The 20662-nt window shown below is 47.1% G+C and overlaps 3 protein-coding genes and 2 long non-coding RNA genes across 6 annotated transcripts; 2 read left to right on the top strand and 3 right to left on the bottom strand.

Annotated features, from left to right (window-relative positions):
* Window positions 1-122: 122 nt before the first annotated feature.
* LOC136189471 (uncharacterized) lies at window positions 123-3398 on the bottom strand. Its single transcript, XM_065977432.1, has 18 exons — window positions 3275-3398; window positions 3066-3224; window positions 2881-2994; window positions 2731-2823; window positions 2553-2672; window positions 2434-2502; window positions 2305-2376; window positions 2159-2256; window positions 1972-2108; window positions 1557-1915; window positions 1349-1507; window positions 1220-1297; window positions 1125-1169; window positions 956-1076; window positions 751-884; window positions 590-696; window positions 369-534; window positions 123-317 (listed from the first exon to the last, which is right to left on the bottom strand). The coding sequence occupies exons 1-18, from the start codon at window positions 3377-3379 to the stop codon at window positions 204-206; spliced, it is 2250 nt and encodes a 749-aa protein (XP_065833504.1). The 5' UTR covers window positions 3380-3398; the 3' UTR covers window positions 123-203.
* A 995-nt stretch (window positions 3399-4393) lies between these two features.
* LOC136188656 (uncharacterized) lies at window positions 4394-5471 on the top strand. The gene is made up of 2 exons (XR_010670267.1): window positions 4394-4504; window positions 4560-5471. It is a non-coding gene; the product is annotated as an uncharacterized lncRNA (long non-coding RNA).
* Window positions 5413-12047, bottom strand: LOC136188632 (adenylate cyclase type 10-like). Of its 2 annotated transcripts, none has more exons than XM_065976381.1 (24): window positions 11951-12047; window positions 11685-11896; window positions 11500-11625; window positions 11298-11447; window positions 10899-11245; window positions 10742-10850; window positions 10599-10687; window positions 10409-10553; window positions 10208-10355; window positions 10075-10148; window positions 9836-10022; window positions 9704-9777; window positions 9478-9646; window positions 9234-9423; window positions 9094-9180; window positions 7065-9043; window positions 6866-7016; window positions 6724-6815; window positions 6561-6673; window positions 6399-6495; window positions 6232-6347; window positions 6001-6177; window positions 5832-5941; window positions 5413-5780 (listed from the first exon to the last, which is right to left on the bottom strand). In XM_065976381.1, exons 2-24 carry the CDS (start codon window positions 11746-11748, stop codon window positions 5679-5681), a joined length of 4896 nt encoding a protein of 1631 aa, XP_065832453.1. In that variant the 5' UTR covers window positions 11749-11896; window positions 11951-12047; the 3' UTR covers window positions 5413-5678. The 2 variants fall into 2 exon arrangements, with proteins under 2 accessions (XP_065832453.1, XP_065832454.1); XM_065976382.1 differs by having other exon boundaries at window positions 11685-11890; window positions 11951-12021.
* On the bottom strand, window positions 11991-19265 carry LOC136188633 (protein polybromo-1-like). The gene is made up of 43 exons (XM_065976384.1): window positions 19097-19265; window positions 18828-19041; window positions 18516-18773; window positions 18391-18459; window positions 18245-18343; window positions 18016-18185; window positions 17891-17960; window positions 17737-17835; window positions 17596-17676; window positions 17499-17539; window positions 17337-17451; window positions 17184-17279; window positions 17044-17133; window positions 16933-16990; window positions 16777-16882; window positions 16669-16730; window positions 16529-16619; window positions 16264-16474; window positions 16153-16206; window positions 16020-16097; window positions 15869-15970; window positions 15769-15820; window positions 15558-15718; window positions 15413-15499; window positions 15141-15353; window positions 15018-15091; window positions 14901-14961; window positions 14779-14850; window positions 14625-14726; window positions 14500-14574; window positions 14320-14451; window positions 14175-14268; window positions 14052-14127; window positions 13827-13999; window positions 13680-13774; window positions 13548-13619; window positions 13429-13494; window positions 13249-13368; window positions 12930-13194; window positions 12828-12876; window positions 12503-12773; window positions 12375-12439; window positions 11991-12317 (listed from the first exon to the last, which is right to left on the bottom strand). Exons 2-43 carry the CDS (start codon window positions 18984-18986, stop codon window positions 12083-12085), a joined length of 4719 nt encoding a protein of 1572 aa, XP_065832456.1. The 5' UTR covers window positions 18987-19041; window positions 19097-19265; the 3' UTR covers window positions 11991-12082.
* A 348-nt stretch (window positions 19266-19613) lies between these two features.
* On the top strand, window positions 19614-20448 carry LOC136188658 (uncharacterized). Its single transcript, XR_010670269.1, has 2 exons — window positions 19614-20262; window positions 20307-20448. It is a non-coding gene; the product is annotated as an uncharacterized lncRNA (long non-coding RNA).
* The last annotated feature ends 214 nt before the right edge of the window (window positions 20449-20662 follow it).

The following is a 20662-nucleotide window of genomic DNA, read 5'->3' as shown; positions in this document are numbered from 1 at the left end:
CGATCTGACTTAAATTCGTTAACTATATCTTGTATCTTGATGATAGCATACTTTTTGTTCATCTGCATGGATCATTAGCTGAAAGCCAAAGCTCGTACTTGGAAAAAGCGCAAAGCGCTGCGTACAAAAAATGCCTCTTATTAATTAAAGATGAATGTATGTACGTCCATTCAAATGACTATGTATATATGCGTATACCATGCTCAACATGGCATAACCTCCTCGTCCTCGTCCTCGTCTTCTTCTTCATTGTCTGATGCAAGCACGAGCTTTGACGATTTGAATTTATCTTCCGTCTCACCATTGTCCTCTTCGTCCTAGCGCAAAAATCAGGCAACAGTCTATGTGCGCACATGGGTAATAATAACCTGCCACAAATGTCTCTCTTGGGGCTCGTCTGTGTCAGGGACGGTGCGATTCAAAAAGGAACGCGGAAACACTTTTTCCACGGGTCTCATGTCTTCTGGTGGAGCCATTGGATCAGTGAAACACCTATCCACATATTTCATTCGTATAAATCCTTGTCGTTCATATCTGGCATGAAAAAAACGCTAAAATTTAGTCGAATCTGCTTCGTTCATTTTATTACACATTTGTCTTTGAAGTGGGCTTATCAAACGACCTCTTTAGAAGTCCGCGGCGTAGCCTATTTTCGTAGTACTGATTGGACCTTGTATTGCCATGCGATTCCATAAACTAACCCAGTACATATATGTGTACTGAAACTACTGTATATATTAAGCAACATACCGATACTGCTTCCTCATCCCACTTATCTAAGGCAAGCGATCGGACTTTTGATACGTGAACGCCGAGACTTCGATGAACGCCCGAGCAGTTGATACAGATAACAATACCCAGATTAATACTAGCCCAGTCAGGATCTGTAAAAGAAAATAGTTCCAAGATGATGCCTCGGGGAAGCAGTGATGAGATTCTCATCTCTCTCTCTTACTTTCAGCATCACAGTCGGCGCATTTGTCATTTCCCTTGACAGCGCGAATTCGCTGAGATGCGTTCAGAACGAGATCGGCGACGGCGGCGTCTTCTCTTAGCCCCTCCTCGGCGTGTTCCAACTAAAGTGAACGTTCTCAACGCTCAGGCAAACTAAGTAGAAAGCTCACCTGAGCGCGGATCTGTCTCGTACCCAAAGCAGTGCCAATAGCTTCCTAAAAATACAGTCACAATTCATTCGCTCACTCGCTTTTTCTCTCTTTACCTGCAGGACGTTCATCCAATTCTGCATTTCAGCAGCGGTGTGCGCCTGAAAGTATCTCTCGCTTCGCGGCGAAATAATCTAAACATAAGCAAATGAAGTGTGGGGTACTTGACCGATCAATAGCCTCGCCTGAAAGCAGAAGTTTCTATCGGCATCAGGAGGTAAACACGGTTTGATAGTGCACAAGAGCAGATTGTCAAGTTCGTATGATCTCGATTGGCCTTCCGGCTGAGCCATCAACGACCAATTTTCTTTGCCGGAATCGTGCCGACACACGACACTGCAATACTGCAAGGACGCCTAGAACTATAACGATCGCACAGCGCGTAAATCTTACCATCAAAGGCCAACGACTTTTGCTTTGCTTCTGTCGCAAGTAGCCCTCTTTCAGTACGATGCATTCATCTTCGTCATTCGTAGTCATCAATTGATCTCCTTCCTTTTCTATGACGACTTCGTCGTGGTCGCCGTCGCCGTCGCCGTCGTCGTCGTCGTCGTCGTTTTCCGACGGCGACGGTTCCTTGTCGGTTGATATTGCACTCTCTTCTTCATTCTCCACGTCTTCGCCGATCGCTTCCACGCTGCTTTTCTGAATAAGTTTTGGACGTTCTGACTTTCGCGTGAGATTCGTTGATCTTCGTCGATGACCCTCGGACTGCAATTCGCCTTTTGTTGGGCTTGACGTCGACTTTTTGGCTACAGTAGAAGACGCGTCAGAATCATAGAAAAAAAGTCGTAGTGATACTTTGCACCTGGCAAGTGAAATATCTTGTTAAAACCCGATTTGATAGAACTGACGGCCGCATCAATGCCTCCGCCGCCGCCGCCTCCTCCTCCGGATGATGAAATTCCTGCAGTTGGCCCAGCGGATGAAGCAGCGGACGTTTCTCTAAAGAGACCCCCATAGGATATCTATTACGGTACGCGTTTTTGATTTACCCGGCTGGAGGCGGATGGACGCTCATGTGAACATCAAAGTTTCCCTTTATTTCGTGATTGATCCGTGCAAGATCGATTCGGTCGTTGTCAGTTTGTCCCTGGAAACACGATGATGGATTTGCGACAAAAAATAGCTAATAACTAACCTGCAATTCTTCGCCTGTTTTGCGCAATTGACGAAAGAGATCGTTCATAAACGGCTCCATGTCCTTCAGTGTCTTAGAGAATGTTAAAATTTCAATTTGACTGGAGGTGGTCAAAAATCTCAATTTCACCTGATATCCAAAGTGAAAGAACGAATATTGAGCCAACATTTGTTCGAGTAAGTGTCTCAAAAACAATGTCTATTTATTGATTATTTGAGTCAGTCGATCAATGTACTGTAGTAGGATACCTTTTTAGCTGTGGTAATCTCTCGCACGTCAGCCGCATACTTGGCTAACAGGAGTTCATACTTGTACTTGAGTTCAAACGTCGTACGAGCCAATTTATCGAAATGCGCTTGTTGCTGCGGCTGAGAGAAAATAAAAAACTTGGGAGGAAAGGGGGTGAGAAGAGTGCTAGTGGCCTACTTCCGGAAACTTGGAAAGGTGATGGCACTGAGAAAATTTCTCCCAAGCGGCGTGGTAAGCAGACCGACTCTCGGCGAGCGCTTTACGGAGACCCTAAAGAAAGAAAAACACGCGTTCGCTTAGTTAATGAAATTAGCAAAGAGAGCCAACTTTCGTCCGGTCGAAGTACTGAGCTATTTCTTCCAACGGCTGAACGGTGAGCATTTCCGTCTGATTCAACAGCATATCTCGATAGCATTCGATTTTCGTGAAACATTCGGCTGCCTGTACAGTGTGCGGTCGCACGAGAGACCGATATGAGTCTCTTACTTCATAATTCGCACGCATATACGGACCTTGGTGAAGAGGTCGCCGATTCGAGGATCTTCGTCATCGAATTGCGCGCACGACGCTTTGAGTTCTTGCCCGATATCTGTTGCCGTTTGACTATGAGCGCGACCGGTTGTGTTGTAGACGTTGAACAGTTTGCCGAGGCTGGCTATTCGGCTTCCGATCTACGAGACGACTTTCAGTTCCTTCTCTCGGTCATCTGTGCGCTTCCAACCTCATCTGCCTTTTCGCTCCAGTGTTTTAGGTTGAGATGAATGGTTGGGCTGTCACTTAGCACGCGAGATAGGTCTGGCAAGGCTGGAGGTTCCTGCGTGGCCATACTGAATTGGAGTCTGCGCGTATAGTCAGCCCCGCCCCTTTCAATTACTAAAAAATTAACACTGGTATAGTTCCCACTCTGCGGCATATGACAATCAAATTATCTGTCCATCATTCCAGATTGACAGATCGTTGGAATTTTGCTCTCATTCAAGGAGAGAAAGGGGTGATGCAAGCTAGCAGCGAACCCTAGCGTGGATTATTGCACAATTCTCGATCCGCAAGCGATCGCACGACTTGCGGGAGCAACCGTGCTACGATGGCTCCTTAGTTTGACAGTTAAAGGCGGAGCCGACACCTCCGTGATTGCTACCTCGCCGACCCCGTGCGCACGTGCGCACGGTGCACAAGAACGCGATCGCTTGCAGTGCTTGCAGAGCGTTGATGTGCAACAATAATACTACAGTAATCCACGCTAAGATTTGCTACAGGCTTGCATGCGTCCCTTTCTCCAGCATAGCTATATGATGCCAACGATCTGCCAAATCCAACGACACTTCTTCATTGATTGATTAATTGATAGATAATTTGATTGGCAAAAGCCCAGCATCGTGCCTCCATTGTCCCGCCTCATATATCGCGCGTGATCCATCGGATATCCGATGACATGCATGCAGGCGTACACCTGCACGCGCACGTTGCACACGAGCGATCGCTTGCAGAGCGTTTCTGTGCAACAATAGTACTACAGTAATCCACGCTAAGATTCGCTGCTGGCTTGTATGCCTCCCTTTCTCCAGCATATATGCTATACAGCTAGCTAGCTAGCTAGCTACACTGTGATGCCAACGATCTGCCAAATCCAACGACACGTCTTCTTGATTGATAGATAATTTGATTGGCAACGCAGACACCTGCACGCGCACGTTGCCCTTGCCAACACATTTAGATTATCTGTCAATCAATGAAGTGTCGGCAAATTTGGCAGATCGTTGGCATCATCTTTTCTGGCATCGTGCCCCCGCCTTGCCTCTATATAAGTGCTCTCCCGACCGAGAGCGAATCACTCCGCTGTCGACTGGCAAGCTCGATCGCGTGCGCTACCTGGTCGTCTCATCGTGCTCGTACCGTTCGTTTCGTCATGCTTTCAGTCTGCCGACGCTGCTTCTCATTCTCATTGCAATCGGTATGCAGTAGACATTCTCTACGATTTTTTAGACTGATTGACGTCTCGCTATTAGAAGCAAAGAATCGCTTTCGGACGCAAATCAGGCCGAGGCGACTTGTTTGAGCTTTTCTTACAGTCCTATTTTCCATCGGACGTTCAATCGGTCATCGCCTACACACTCGACGTGTACGGAGAGGAACGACTGGAGCGGGCTCGGTCAGAGCTCAAGCTCGAACATCCCAAAAAGTGGAAGCCTAGCGACGAAAAGGAAGGCCAACGTCAAGGCCAAAGAATCGTTCATCCCGACCTCTTTCTCCTCACAAGCGAAGCTGGGCGAGCACTCGGCCAAACCGTCACTCACGCGAGATCGCGAGCGCGCGTCTTCTCAGAAATCCCGCCGCACGCTCCGCCGCACAATTTATTCATTGGAGAAGCAACGCTCGACGCCGAGGAATGGGCCACCAAGATATTCCAGCTAGAGAAGGCGCTAATGTGCCTCGAGCACGCGTCGCTTACGAAGTCCCTTCCGGAGCCCGAAACAGCGCTTACAGCGATCATCTTCAACGGACACGAGTTGGCGTACGAGGAATGCGTAAAAAAAACAGCAAATTTCCTCAATTCGCGTTCCAGTATTTTCCCACATGCAGAATCTCTGCTCGTGAGAAAATACTGGGAGGCAAACCGATTGATAATTTGTTTTTCGCCATTTAAGAACATTTACAAAGCCATTAACGATCTCGGCGAACAGATCACCCGCCAAGGCGAACAGATCACCCGCCAAGGCGAACAGATCACCTGCCAAGGCGAACAGATCACCCGCCAAGGCGAACAGATCGGGCGCAAGATCGACTGTCTAGGGCGCACCATAGAAGACATGACGAAAGAGATGAAGCTCATGAAGAAATAATCGTGACTAAGGGATAGATCTTGCTATTTTGGTTCTCTGACAGTTCTGTTTTTACGAAAATACATGTATGGCGCAGTACACTTAGTCGTGGCATAGCTTTAGAAATTTGCGTGCACGTCAAGGGATCCGTAGATAATATTATATTATCTACGGTAGTTAATATTAATAATTAGAGTCCCCGAGAAACTCTTGTGATTTTTGTTTTACCGCCCCGTCTGCCTTATAAAGAACCTAGCTGTTTGGGGAGAGGTGGCGCTGCAAATCTACGTTAGGCACCTTATGCAATCATCTGTTCAAGCTGAGAGGATCTTTTTTCGACGATGCAAACTCGGACTTGAGCACTGGCAATGTTTTCGTCAACATTTTCAACTTCTTCTTTTTCGTTTTCTACGGCCAAAAAAGAGTGAGTTACTAGACGTGCCACGTCATGGAAAATACCTCTTTTAGACAATTCTTGTTCTTCGTTTCTCTGTTTTTATGAATAAGGGCTCGAAGTTCGTAAATATTTGCCTTGCCGCTGACGTATGTCTCGCCGTATTGGCTCAGAGCTAAAGGAAGCATTTCATTGAGCAGTGCCCCGGAGGAAATTAAGCGACGCAACTCCTACATTCACACAGATCTAGCCAGTAGCAGCAGTCGCTCCACTGCTCCGACGACGCTGAGCGAAAGGCCGTCATACAAGTGAGATAATGAGCAGCCTCAGGAGCATAGGTCACAGCCAAAACGTCCGTGCAAAATTCCTTTACAAATCCAACGTACTTTTCAAACGGAACGACTATTTCGCCTGAAACAAAAAGCGGTCCAACAGGAATAGAAATGATCAGTCTGGTGAACGTACGCGTTTTGAAGTAGTAGGCTGCAGCGCAGGCGTAGTACCACGCTTCCGCCGTCTTGTCTTCCTCTTCTGTCCAGATTTTCTTCAGAAGGGCGAGGTCTCCTTTGCAGCCATCGTACCTGCAACGTATGCTATAGACACGTACCCAACCCATTCTTTTTTCTTCGTACGCTTCTGCTAAAAGTCGTGCATGAAAGAGTAGCGGTAGAACGCTGAGAGGGATTTTGAGATCGTGCAGTTTTCCAGCAATCGCAAGAGCCGTTCCACCTTTCCCCCCAAAAAGCATAACTTGAATTAATTAAATAGCGGTGTGCGTCGTTTCTACAGCTAACCTGCTCTGATGGCTTTATGCGCTTCGCCGAACGACAAATGCATGTTGAGTTTAACGATCAGCAAATGAGCGACGGCGATCAAATCCTCGGGAGTAAAACGGGCATTGTCACAACTAGAGACAACGTGGTATGACCGTGACATGAAAGGGAAACATGCACGCACAGTTTCGTAGCAATTTTTGCATACTTTCGACCCAATCGACGCCAACCAAAGTGCTGACAGCACTCAATCATAACAGCATAGGCATCCAGAAGCTGTGCGCGACGAGATAGTTCAGATTCTGCTCATATTTCGTCTGGTTTACCTGATGCAGATCCCTCTGCGCTATTTCGGCTTGATTCAATTGCTGTAGCGCTGCCATAACGGTGGCCAAGTTGTTGTGATGAACGTGATGAACGTGAGAAACGTGAGCAAGACAGCGCGCACGTTCAAGCAGTTTCTTCGACGTAGCCAAACTAGAGAGAGTCGTCAATTCGTACACGTAGAGAGCTTGTGACTCTTACTCGGCCTTTCCTTTGAAACGCTCGGGAAAATGCAAATGGAGAAATTGCCGAAAGCCTTCCTTGGTCGTCCTCCACAGCATCGACAGTTTCTTATCGGACGGCTGTATTTTGCCGAGTACTTCGAGTGCCTTGTTGAAATGCGGCATGCACTCTTCCGTGTGACCCATCTGAAAGAGAGCTTGGCCCAAGAGCGACTCAATTCGAGCTGCCTCTTCAGTCGACACGTCAAGCTGCTGTTGATTATTTTTGCCGTTTGCCATCGATCTCGCCTGCTCCAAATAGGAAACGGCGTTCAAATTGGCCGACGTCTTCACGGCGGCGGCACCGGCTTCGATGAGATAGAGAAAGTGCTTTTGCCGAAGACCGGATTCTTTGCAGTGACGAACCAATTCGGGATAGACGTGCGACAGCACTTCGGCACACTCGCACTGATTCATGTCGACGCTCCAGTCGCCGTCAATAATCAAGTCGCTTCCCGTTGGAGCGACTAACGACTGCTCAACTCCTTTCTTTTCTCCTTCAAATAATTTCCGAGCTTTCGTCATAGCAGCGAAATGCCGTCGAAGTTCCTCGGTTGTATGCGGATCAGCAGAAGTCTCGTCTCCGCCGTCGCTTGGCGTGATAAGACTTAGGTCGAAACTAGTCGTCACCCGTTGCAGACGAGAACCACGAGGTGCCGTCACCGCCGCCTCCGCCAGTGGAAGCGAAACAGATGAACGAGACGACGCAGGATCGTTGTCGCCGCCGTCACCGTCGTCATCGTCGTCGGGAATGGGCGACAGTGGCACGACGATGCTAGCGCGGACCGAGAATCGTCCGCCACGACGTCGATGAACGCGTTTCGCGCCCACTTGACCGACGAAACCGCGTACGCGTCGCTGGTCTGCCGTCGGGCGTTGCTGCTCCAACATTTCGTCGTTGTGTCGCAGGAGAATTTTCTGCACCTTCATAGCGTGATGATGAACGCTCGATCCCTCGACGAAATCGCCGCCGCCGCAGTAGCGACACTTGTGCGCCTGTCGTTCGAGACATTCGACAGCTTTTCGATGTAGATAGCGTTTTTGGTCGGTCAACAGTAGCTCGTAAGCCGATTCTTGGATATAGGTCTGGGTGAAGCGAAGCGTACTGCACGACGCGTGTAATCGCTCGGCGCCGACATTTTCCGGCGCCAAACACGGACAAAACATGTCGCTATCGTCGCCGTCGTCGCCGTCGCTCTCGAAACTGCTACGAGATCGTGCCGACATCGCCGCGGCGGCGACGGCACACTCCAACATTCCGACGTTGATGAGACGTTCGACGCCCGATTCGAGATAACGTTCCTCGCCGTGCGGCAAAATAGCGGCGAGCATTACGCGCGTAAAAACGACGCCAAGCGACGAGGCGCACTTGAGCACAATCTGAGTGCCGTGCGACTGACGATCGATTCGCGAGACGACCATGTCTTTGACCGAATGGGGCACGGCGATCGTCGTCAGATCGACGCCGGGCGAAAGGACGCATACCTTGTCGTCGTCGTCGTCGTCTTTTGATAGGGAACCGCGACGGGGAAAGAGAGTCGTTTGTTTGTGAGTGATGGCGCCGTTCTTTATCGCTTCGTCGTAGTCGGCGCGGGAAATGATTTCCAACTGATTTGCGGCGATCATGTCGATGATGAGTTCTTCGACGAATAGTGGCACGCCGTTGCAGCGAACGATGATTTGTTCGAGTTCGGGCGGCAGAAGAGCGACGTGAAGGTATTTGCGTACCATTGTCGCCGATTCGGCGTGAGTCAACGGCGCGAGACAGAGAATTTTCGTGTGAGGATGATCGAGAAGGAGCTGCGATTCGGATGTGAGATTCGAAGACAATGAATGTCGCATGCTGAGGACGAGAAGGCCGTTCGGATCACTGGCTAGGTCGTAGAGAAACGACCACGAGTCGGAGTCAATCCACTGGGCGTCGTCGACAAAAATAACGGACGGTTGACGCAGAACGGTCTGATGAGAAACAAAAGTAGTACTGTAAAAATCGAGCATTCTCGACTTACTTCGTGAACGATTCGGAATAGGAGAGCGTGAAGAAGTTTGCCGTGTTCTTCCGACGTCAAATGCTGGGTTCGCTCCGAGTGAACAAACTATAGAAAACGTCTCTATTCGATTAGGCCACGTTTTGGAAGCGCACTCGTACATGGATGCCCAAGAGTTCATTGAGGATTGGTAAGTCGGCTTTCAGCTGGTCGCTTACTTTCGACAGAATACGAACTTCTCTCTGGTGAGCCGTGTGGCAGTTACTCAGTCCTAGTAGTCGAGCAACAAGCGTCTTGACGGCATAGAAGGGAGTGAGCGACTCGACCTGTCCACCGTTTCCACAAACAACCCTATCAAGAAAAAAAAGAAATTGTTAGTCTATGTTTATTTTCTCGAAAACCGACCGAAATCCCTTTTGAAATGTTTTCGCTTTGAATGCGTCTAAAAGACGCGTCTTTCCTATTCCAGGAACGCCTTCGACAACTATGCAAGTCGGATGTCTCCACTCGTCCTCGCTCTGTTGATGAAGAGCACCGAGTTCTTCGACGAACGTCGTCATCTCTGCCTCGCGACCTCGAAAAAAGACCGCAGTATTGCCAAAGGACTCTCGCTCTCGCTACTGATTGCTACCTATCAGGCCATCTAGCATATGTCGATTGGAGTAATCCTTTGTCGTCGTCAACGTTCCGTAAAAGTGATCGTGACTGTGAAAGTCGCTTACTTAATTAACCCCAATAATCTCTTCAGCCAATTTTGACTTACTGTATGTCCGTGCTGTAAAAGTACAATTTTCCGGCATCGGAAATTCCTTTGAGAGGTGTCTTCGGTTCTGCTTCTCTAAATAGCTTTGTATTGAGACCGGAAGTCTTCATCGTCTTTTCGTCGCAGACAACATTTCCGGAGAAGGCCATCATTAGACGAGCAGCCAAGTTGACAGAACTTCCAATTACTAAGAAAAAAAAAAGACTCCTTTGTTTTTGAATTCTTTGGGTTCGACTAACCGGTGAATTCGTGACGTCTCGGATGACCGACAACTCCGCAAAATGTTTTTCCCGTCGTAACGCCGATGCCGCTACTGATGCCGCGAAGAGAGAAATTGAATCAATACCTACTCGATTCGCGAGTATAACAAACCTGATGCCCTGCTCTTGCAAGTGAATGAATATATGACGAGCGGCTCGCAACGCTCGTGCCGGATCGTTCTCGTTCTTCTCGCCCGGCATGCCAAAAATGGCCAAAAACGTGCAACCTTTGTCAAACATGAACAGTTTGTTCAGAGAACCTTTGAGTAGAAATAAGAAAACGCTGTCATTTTGATCTAGCTGGTGATCGCACCATTTAGGTGATTGATGGTCGTGTAGATGGTCTTATAGAACATTTGTACGTCGTCTGCAGACACGGCGCTTTCTACGATGTTTATAAAGAGGATGGTAACGATTCTCATTTCCGACTGCCATTCAAGTGCTTGACCCTCTTCAAGCTGATCAAAAAACGTTTAGGTGAATATTTTTATGTATTCCCTTGCCTTTCGCATCACCGCTCTTGGTACGAACGTCATATAGGCGATCTTTTGGGATGCTGTCAGCCACAGAGCCTTATTCGGAAGCATTCTCACTATACGAATGATAGAATATTTTTAATTACAGTCATTATGCATGAAGTCTGCACCTTCTTGTCCAACGGTCAGTCGACGACCGCCGGACCTTCTACCAAAGTAAGCGTCACTATTTGCCGTTGCAGAAGACGATGACGTCGATGCCGGAAGTCTACCAAGTATCTAAAAAAATCGTTCTAGTCTGTCTTGTTCATCCAAACGTCTTCTCACTTTGTGGAAACCCTTTGAGAGACGCTCGCCGCTGTACGGCAAACTGTGACACATTGCCCAGATGAGCGGCGACGCCACAACGTCGCCGGACGTCGCCATGCTCTGCGCTTCGTTGACGTCGTCAATTGCCGGTCCGGTGACGGCGAATTGACGCGCTTCGTCGAATCCGACTAGAATTGCGTTTATTTCGCCGGCGCTCAAGCCAATTTTTAAGCGAAGTCCGACTCCCGTTTCGGCTTGATAGCCATTGCAATTCTCCTGAATGATCATGCTCGTCGTCACGGCCATCGCTACGGCGTCATCTAACGTCGCCTCGGTTGACAGCCACGCTGCGAGGATGGCGTCACCTAAACATTATGATTAGAATAAGTATAAAAGTGATGAGGATTAATTTCTTGCCTGCAAATTTGAGGACGTCGCCGCCTCCAAGAAGAATTCCCTGTACGATTCGACCCAAGTAGGTGTTCAAGTGTTTTGTCAATTGGTCCGTTGGAAAGTCTTTCCTCTGCTTGCTTTTGTTGGCGTAGCTTTCGCAGAGAGAAGTAAAGCCTAGGTAATGTAACAAATTTTGAATTCGAATTTGAATTCAATATTTTCTGACCAGAAATGTCGGCGAAAAGTACGACTCCCTTTAGCGGCGTCGTAAGCGGAACGGACTTGACGTGTGTGTCGAGAGTCAAGAGTAGGTCGGGCACGTGAGCCCAGACTTCGGCGAAGGCCCGAGCGCCTGAAAGAAAACAGCGATGCGATGCTTCCAATCGATAGGCTATAGGTGCGCATCGAAACCTTTTTCGTGAGATACTAGAGCCATGACATGATAATGAGTGGGCCTATTGTGACGTAACACCATAGATACAAGAAGGCGGACAAATTCTGTTCGTGAGAAGTTACGTCACAATAGATGCACGTGAGTCGGGGGGGACAGTAATAATTAGATTTCGATTTTTAAATCAAGGCTGCTTCTGGTACACAAGCAAGTGGGCGTCGGCTTCCTAACCCTCCCAAAACAAGATTAGTAGTCAGTATTGAGAAGTAAAGACGATACAAATTACCTGTCAGATAAAAATTACAGCAAAATCATCCCGAATTTCATTAGTCGAGCGAATTAGACAAATATATTTACCGAACCCTTTGCATTGCATGCCAAACGTGGTCATTCTAAACTTAGAGCGTGCGGTTTACTACTAAGAGCTTTCGAGGAACGAAGCGAGCTTCAAGGAATCCTGCATCATAGCATCTTTCAACGCCCAAAGGGCTTCGACGACACTCTCGTGAGTGCCACGACCCGCGGCTAACCACTGCTTCTCCACTTGCCTTTCATTAGCAATGGAACGACGACGCTCTCCGTCAAACGAATTACCTGTCACGTCCGTAGCAGCGCTAATCGTTTGCTGACCCTTTCGCAGACCGTCGACGTATCTAGTAAAAAAAAGGAAGTGTTTTTTCATGCAGAGAGAATGCTTCTTTCGCTCCCACTTCAAATACGCTTGCGAGTAGTAGAGCTTCTTTTGATTCGGTGGCGGTTCGACGAATCTGAAGCCCTGTGTTTAGATTAGAAAGAAAGTGAACGCACACAGCGCAGCAAACAAGTGAGTAAATCGTACGGAAGGAACCGCTCTTGACGAAGACGTGGCAGTAGCGACGGAAGGATCGGATGATCGTGCGGCGCCAGCAATTGTCTGCGGCTGAGACACGATTCCTTGACACGACTCGCAAAGAAGCGGTTTGGACGGCTGTGCGATTGTCGGCGCAGTCGAAACGGAGACGTGAGATCGTCGACTCTCTCCAAGTAGCGACAGATCGACGAAATTCATATACGATTTCAGGTGCATGTTCTTCAAATGTCTCGTCAGCTTGCCGGCACTCGTAAACGGCCTAAACGTCGAAAGAAAATCGCTATGCGAAGTGGAAAATCGATACTCGTCGTACTTTTTGAAACGCGAACAGCCGGCCCAAAGGCAAAAGCAGTTTGATGCATCTAAACACCCCCAAAGTGCCGCCGCGATCCTATTCCGTGCCTTTGACGCTTACCTGATTTGGGTGGAAATGCGTGGCCTTCGGGAATTGTGGCTAAGACGTGAGAAACGAGCGTCGCAGCGTCGTTGAACTCTCTGCCGCAATTCTGCCAATAGCAACTGTACGTTGCCTCTTCAATGTCCATGTCTTCAGCGGCTAAGCTTGTATCGTCGTCGCCGCCGTCGCCACGGCCGCCACGGCCGTCAGTCTTTTTTGCTGGCATCAGATTCTCGGCCCTTTCATCGTATAGCGCTCGGCTTGCTACGTCCTCTTTGCTCCACTAAAGATTTTTAATTAAATAAATTTCAGAGGCTAGAGTAGAATGCATACGCACTTCGTCTAGAGCGTTTTCCATGACGACGGCAAAATTGGCGGCGGAAGGTTGCCCTTCTTTGCTTGTTTGACGGAAAATGAAGTCGGAAGAGTATAAGACAAATCCGAGAGAGATGTCCGGCTAGCAGGATAGGAATTATGTATTATATAACAAGCCGTCATCTCGGGGGTCTTGATTTACCGAATTCCACGGATCGCTCGCTCCAAGCAGATCCGGAAAGTTATCGAACAGAAAAGGCGAGGGAGTCTTGGAAGAATAACGATATGAGATCAACTACATACGCCATCCTAATTAAGTACCTTATGAGGCCAAATTTCCTTTTCAAAATAGAGGAATTCATCGGGTTCTACTTTGTTACTATGCGAAAATCTCTGTGCGAGAGCGCAAGAGAAATGGAATGACGACTGACTTTTTTAAGACCTCGAACCTACCTTTAGGGCTTTGAGCTTCCGGATAAGCTGTTCCGCCTCATTGTATCTCGACTCGCAGACGTACACGTCCTTTTCCGCTATTCCTAGAGGACGACCTAGAAAGAAAATTCGCAAAAAATGAGAAGAATAAGGGCGGCGTCATTTAACCTCGAGCGTAGTCTTTCACGTTGACGACGGCACAACGAGATATGATACTGTCGAGCGGATTCGTATCCTGAACGGAACTCAGCAATACTTCACGTACAAAAAATGTACGCGTTGGCAAATGTTCGACTTCAAATGGTCGAACAAACCAAGGCCCGTGAAACCAAGCCTTGCCACTGGATAAGGAAATAATACAAGGAAGGAACGAGAAATCGACGTATCTAAAACCTAGTGTCTGTCCAAATTTGATCTATTCTAGCAATGAAGGGATATTCTTTCTCCGTTTGAACGTAGACGAAATCCCCTTGGGGTACTGTTATTGGTTTTCTCGTTAGACGAATCGGATCTTACCTATTTTGACGCTGCTTCCCGAGTTCGTACAGTATTGCTCATAAAATGTCGTGCCGTCGTCAGATGAAGCAGAGGGAGCATTCAATTGAACAATCTTCACAACGAAACTTTAATAAATAGAAACAAACAGGTTTAATGAGTGTACTTGAGGTCGCTCTAGCTCTTTGTGCTGAGACGCAGTGGAGGTGTCATCTACTGAGGGACAAGGATTTCGATCAAATGGTAGAGGCGTTGATCGCTTTTTGAGTGTCAGTGACGCTTTTATCGCCGAAGAAGTCTACGTAGAAATTTGATAACAGCGATTCGGTTTTATTAGTATATCTACTTTGCAACTCTTGATGATTTTTGTCGTCGGGTTGTACACCAATTCGCAATAATAAACGTCACTGTCTTCAAACGCCTAGAAATGATGAATCGACTAATAAATATTTAGATTATCAATTCATTGACCTCAGGATAATCGGTGAAATAGTTGACAGTGAACATGACAGAACATTTGCCATCGATTTTCACAAGATGCATACGCACGGAAGTGTCTCCAAGCAAGACTTCCTAAAGATCAATCGTCTATTAGAAACTCTCTCTATTGATTCTTTTTTATCACCTGAGAAAGAAATTTTTGTTCCGGTGGATGCATCGTTTCACGAGGACGATAAAGGAATTTTCCAAAAGCCATCTAAATCAAAGGAAAATGTGGATACGAATTTGACTCAAATTCTACCGAACCACTGAGTCTTCCTTGTCTATCCACAGTTTCTCGATGAAGAATATTGTTGATTGGCCATCTCTTTGGTGTCCGAGAGAAAAAATCAATAATCCAAATTCAAAATTTATTAAGCTTACCTCATTAGGTAGACAAATTCACCGGCTCGACACTCCACGTCCCCAACGATACAGCGATCCTCAAAGACAACATCCTGAAGAAGAAAATCAAAGCTTAGCGGACGTAACAAAGCGTCTACGTACTTCAGGCAACTTCAAATCTTCGTGAGGCGAAGGTTCATCACCTTTTTTCTCGTGTCTTTCTAACGCCAAGACTTTAGCCAAAGTATTGACGGTTACACTGAAAGCTGGCGACTGAAGTCGCGGCAATCGCGATTGACTGCCGCCGCCGCCGCGGAAGACCCGGTCTCGTTCCAACAAGAAAATCTTCTGCAGCAAAACAGCGTCTTCGTACGCCTTAATTAATAATACACTTAGTAGCGTTTTGGCAAAGAGGTTTCGACTAAAACACGTACAAGGGATTCTAAAGAAGTGCTTCGTCTCGCTTCTTCCAGAACGGAAAAGAAACTACGCTGCATTGCGTCAAGATGAGTGTAATAATCCTAACGTTGCCGTCATTGCCGCCGCGTTCACTCGAACAGTATAAACCCCCCCTCTAACCTGCTCTAGACGCGATCCTATTGTCGACAATGCTACGGAAAAGGAATCGCTTGGACATCGTCCCGTTTCCGTTTTATAGGCCATGACGCTTTGGTATGTCAAAGTGAGAAGTTCGCGCATTTTTTCGACGACGATGGGGTACTCTATCGGCTTCGTTTCGCCTGCTCAAATAAAAAACATCATGAGAGAGAACTGGCGAGGGATTACGTACCAAGTAAGCACTTTCGTGTGCGGAATGCTATCTTGAGGAGAGTCAGGGAGTCCTGTGAAAAATTGTCACGGCGGAAAACGCTCCTATTACAGCACCATACGAGATAAATCGACGATCCTTGCTCGTTAAATCTGCACGCGTTGTCGCACATTATAACCAAATCGCCCATGACTTGGTCAAGAGACTGATACTGAAACGAAGCCTTAACTTAATCCTATTTATGCGCAATTAATTAATTAATTAAGACTGACTGCTTGACTACGAATTTTTCCCTCGATCTTTCTTATGCTCATTGGCTTTCGAATTATTTGATAATAGTGAGGATACACCTGTTAATTAAACGCGCGATATTTCGACACTCGAATTAGCTCGGATAATCTCTACCAGTCTGCTAGGCAACTCGAGAAAAAGCGAGCTGATTTCCCTTCCATTAGCGTCCTTTATAAATCGTTTTTTTTCTTTGACAGAGTCGTGTAAAGAAAAAAAAACCCTTACCTTGCACGCTTTTACGGTTTCCAGAAGCACGTATTGCTCCTCGAGTCTCGCCTCCGGTAGAGCGTCGATCGCCTGCGGATGCGTCGGCGGCGAATCGACGTCATTCGAACAGGCCAAATGATGGAGAAATTCTTGGGGAAGATATCGGAATCGAAGTCCAACGTCCGAAGAACCGACGTAGGACGCTGACGGTGACATCATCCTCTTTTGACTAGCAAAAAAGAAAATAGTCTTATAATATAAAATTAGTTTTTTTGACGCTGACCTTTGCTCTCTAATGCGCTGCTCCACCAATACATGAGCCGCATCTTTAGCGAGAAGTAACGTGAGAGAATGACCCCCGCTTGACGTCATTCCTGCAAGGAAAAAACCTTCAAAATGAAAAATGAAATGCCCCTAACTTGCCTTGTGATAGCAACTGCTTTCTTTCTTCTGCTGATGCCGTCTTTCGCGCGAGAAACGGAAACCTGGGGAGAATCCGTCATAAAGACGATTCAAAACGCCGCCGCGTACCGTTTGAATATTTCGCCTCTCGTCAGACCAAGGTAGCTGCCCAATTCCGAACCAAGCACGTAGACTTTTTTGCTTAGAGTAAAAGTTTGGATTTCAGCGGGAAGATCTGAAGCGAATTAAAAAATGTTGTCCTTCAAAAAAGAGAAACAAACCCACCGGGAATTTCTTCTGGTTCACGAAGAACTTTGAGCAGCTGTATCAATTGTTCTGCGTCCTGATCCAAAGTGATTATTGAGCCCAAAAGATACAACGTTGGTTTCTCTCTACCTTGAATAATTGAGATTCGGCGTCGTGTGAAATTTGAACGTTTGAGAGCATGAAGTCAAAGTCGGCGAGACAGTCGTCCTCATTCAAATACTAAACGAAATTTTAATAAAAAAAATGAGATTGTGGTTTTGTTCTTGTACTTTGTTGGATTCGATTTTTTTCAAAATCGTTTCCATGTTGATTTCGTTGTTTGAAAGAGAAAGAAGAGAATCGCTGATTTGTCTCTCGTTGGAATCCTAGCCCATGAAAATTACAGGAAACAAATTAAGAGTGGGCCTTTCTCCCCTTCTCACCCGATGCTCGCGAACGGCGTCGTATAAATTGCGGAGACGCTGCGTCAAATCGCCGTCAACCGCCGCCGTTTCATCCAAATTCACTGCCGCGCCTTCTTGGCTTGAGGATTCTCTACTACTCCTTGACCTTAGGGGCCCCCCTCCTAATATTATATCGCTTACCTTCCAAAACTTTGCCTACTTGCAACTTTTACTAATTCCTCCTAGGAATAAATAAATGAAAGTTGTTTTATGGGCTTGTCTACCCTAATGAGGGTACCTGATCTTTTTCTGGTGGCGGTGAAGGCTCTGTCAGTGCTCTCTTTTTCTCCTGTGTCACGTGCATTAATTTCGTCGCATCCTATTTTAATTAAAAGCCTATCTATTCTCCATTCCATCAGTGATATAATTAGAATGTAACCTTGTAGATTCTTGATGATGATTCGTTAAACGTTCGAGCATTCAGAAAAATGAGCATCAAGTGTTCTTCCAACTGTTCCACCGTTTCATACATTCCCTTCTGCATAAAACACGAAGAACTGAGCAAGCGTATCACACACAAAGTGACATCCTACTTGAATATTCTCAAAGACCATAGAAAAACACATGGGTTCAGCAATAGTTACATAATAATTTGGATACTCCCTAAGAAGAATAAGACCATACGTAATAAATGTTTAGAAAAAAGGAAAATAAATACTTTTCTGATGGTAATTCTTGAAAGGCTTCACTCAATAGTCTACCGTGTTTGTTTCTGAATTCGGCGACGGATTTGTAGAGATCCATTTGAGATGGATCAACGAGTTTTCGCGGTCTCAATCTCAATTCCCTTTTCTTTGCTTTCACGATTTTATTCAATGTCGTCGCGTCCTAGCCGTCGAAAAATTAAAGTAATTAATGCAGATCTATTAATTGATAGTTCTTGTGACCTTGTAGACTTGTGACGTGGGTTCGTTGAAGTGTCGCGCATTTTTCACCATGAGAGTCAAGTCGCTTTCCAAATCGAGAACGTCTTTATAGTCGCCATTCTACGATAGAAATTCGTGTCATGTGACCGACGCTGTTCTGTTCTAACCTTCAATTTCGCTCCAATCATTTTCAGATCAATAGGCTCGACAATCACGCGATAATAATTCGGATATTTCTAAAGGAAAAGACGCGATTTCTAAACGCAACTATTTTTCTCCCCATTGAATAAACCGATTTTGAAGGCAATTTTTGGAAGATATCCGACAATCTACGCCCACTTTCGTCACGATACTCGACAACGGTCTCGTACAAAATCGACAAAGGATCTTCTCGAGGATCGGAATCCGGCGATTCTGATGATTGAGTTTTTTCAGTCATCTCCGTCGTTGGAGTCATTCCGCCGCTGTCACTAACATCCTTTGCTGATGAAGCCGTTTCAGTTGATGACGGTCGACGAAAAAGTTGCTCCAATTCGAGGCCTTTTTGAGTCTAAAAAGCAAATTTTGAAAATTCAGTTTTTATGTACTGTATTGCACTATTTACTTTTCTTCTTTGTCTTTTGGGCCACTTTCCCTCTTGATTCTCCTCTTCTTCTTCGGTTTCGATAGCCGAACATTTCGATGGCGGCTCAATTTCCGTTTCAGAGTCGATTTCTTCTTCTTCTCGCGGTCTCTTCGATCGTAAGCGTCGTTGTGCGCTCATTTCGAGCGTTGCTTGCGTGGCAGTGTAAGATAGGCTGTACCGCAAGCAACTAGAACTAAAAACAAGATGGAATTGAGAGCGAGGGGGCCCCCTTTCGATCGGCGACCTACTCGATGCGACTGCGGCTGTCCACGGCCTATTCTTGTGACCTTTTGGGAGTCTGCTGCGTTCGTAAAGCACGTAGACGGCTCCTAGATACGCTCCGAAGCAGCCAGTTAGTCTGCAAGCGAAACAATCGCTGCTGTCTCGATTCGAGTTCCGGGACATCGGTGAAAACGGTCGAGCGCGCGCGAAACTGCTTTTATCCCTACCGATTATCTACGCGAAGCGTAAAAGACGAAGCCGTATAGAAAAGAGAACGGCGTCCACGAGGCATTCTTCGCCATCTTGAACTTGAGGCGACGCGATGATCGTGCCTTACATCATACGCTTACATCATTTCCTTGCCAAAAATAAAATGCTGACAAATCATTTTGCAATCAACGGTCAAACCGGTTTACGAATTCGCGCCTGTATTCGGTGGAACCAATCAGAGCGCTAGCTGAGCCCCACGTGACCTCAACGGACCAATGAGCGCGCTGGGCGGAGCTACACGGTTAAAAGCGAAGCGCACACCGATCTTCCTTCAGTTGCGGCTGAGGGTGGGTGCGTCGCGGTTCGCCGCGTCTCATCCTTGAGAGGACTGGCTCGGGAGATTTGGCAGAAGGCAAGGAAGGATAGTTGGAACTCAGCGTGGCCCACGGTTAATTCCGTGCCGGAGCCCGTAAGCGGGGCGATGGGGGGCTTCGGCCTCGCTTTACGCACTGGGCAGACGGATCGTTCGAGGTCTTATTGTCGTCAACAAGCACGATCCGCGTTAGGCTGAGTGGATACGGCTTGGAGGGGGTGTTCAACTATGGTCTGGTTGCCGGCACTTTTCTCACCCGAACGACGCGATTAGACCGACGATGATCCAGCCCAGGAGCCTTCGATTCCTCCATTGCACTGTCTTCATTGTCGACTCCTACAAACAGCGGTCAGCCTCTCTCCACTTCACAAGGCCCGGTTCTTCTCAGGAAGACATACCGAAGGCTTTGGTACCAGCGCACCGGGGTTTCGGTATTAGGGGCCGATCCTCATCCAGGTGGGTACTGAATGGAGTGGCCGAGGACCCGCAACTCGCCCGAAACTTTTTGGAAGGGGGTCATCGCTTTGCGAAGACTCACCTGGGCTACGAAGCGTCCGAACCTCCACGCGGTGTAGCCTGGATAACGCTAATACGGACGCAAATCAAAAGGTACGTACAACGATTATTTGACAGTGACTGATACGATTTTTTAGGTCGCCCGCTGAAGGAAAAACGACGACGAAGACAGAAGAAGGAAAGGTAAGCCGGACACGTTAGATTTTGGATTTTTTTTAGTACTGCACGAGTGTAAAAATCATTGGCGATGTGTGGAAATAAAATTTGCACGAACTAGAACTTGTGGTCGGTCACGTATTTGCTCGTACGTAGTCCAGACTTCGTTTTCGCTTAGCCTGCGATCGAATTGACGGTTTTCTCGCCGAATTGATCAAAATGGAAGGCCTCGGATTCTAGAGAATCCGTGGGAAGGCACAGGCAAGCGGTGAACGTCCGTTTTAGGTTATTCACGAAAGAAATGCGCTCGCAACTGAAATCGAGGCGATTTCGTCTT

Source organism: Oscarella lobularis, chromosome 7 (assembly GCF_947507565.1).
Source record: "Oscarella lobularis chromosome 7, ooOscLobu1.1, whole genome shotgun sequence".
Lineage (NCBI taxonomy): Eukaryota > Metazoa > Porifera > Homoscleromorpha > Homosclerophorida > Oscarellidae > Oscarella > Oscarella lobularis.
The sequence above is the reverse complement of the archived record's forward strand: the minus strand, read 5'-3'. Positions and strand labels throughout refer to the sequence as shown.

Bases quoted from the DNA above. Each gene is read 5' to 3' on its own strand.
- LOC136189471 (XM_065977432.1), bottom strand. From the start codon at position 3,379: ATGGCCACGCAGGAACCTCCAGCCTTGCCAGACCTATCTCGCGTGCTA. The intron at 2,377-2,433 runs GTGAAATTGAGA...ACATTCTCTAAG, and splicing joins TCTTTCACTTTGGATATCAG to ACACTGAAGGACATGGAGCC. The intron at 1,298-1,348 runs GCGAGGCTATTG...GCTTATGTTTAG, and splicing joins ATAGAAACTTCTGCTTTCAG to ATTATTTCGCCGCGAAGCGA.
- LOC136188633 (XM_065976384.1), bottom strand. From the start codon at position 18,986: ATGAGCGCACAACGACGCTTACGATCGAAGAGACCGCGAGAAGAAGAA. The intron at 16,991-17,043 runs GTAGAGAGAAAC...ACTTTGGATCAG, and splicing joins CCGAATCTCAATTATTCAAG to GACGCAGAACAATTGATACA. The intron at 15,971-16,019 runs GTCAGTCTTAAT...GATTAAGTTAAG, and splicing joins GAAAAATTCGTAGTCAAGCA to GCTTCGTTTCAGTATCAGTC.
- LOC136188632 (XM_065976381.1), bottom strand. From the start codon at position 11,748: ATGGTGTTACGTCACAATAGGCCCACTCATTATCATGTCATGGCTCTA. The intron at 7,017-7,064 runs GTAAGAGTCACA...GACTCTCTCTAG, and splicing joins CGTTTCAAAGGAAAGGCCGA to TTTGGCTACGTCGAAGAAAC. The intron at 6,348-6,398 runs GTACGAAGAAAA...CATACGTTGCAG, and splicing joins GCACGACTTTTAGCAGAAGC to GTACGATGGCTGCAAAGGAG.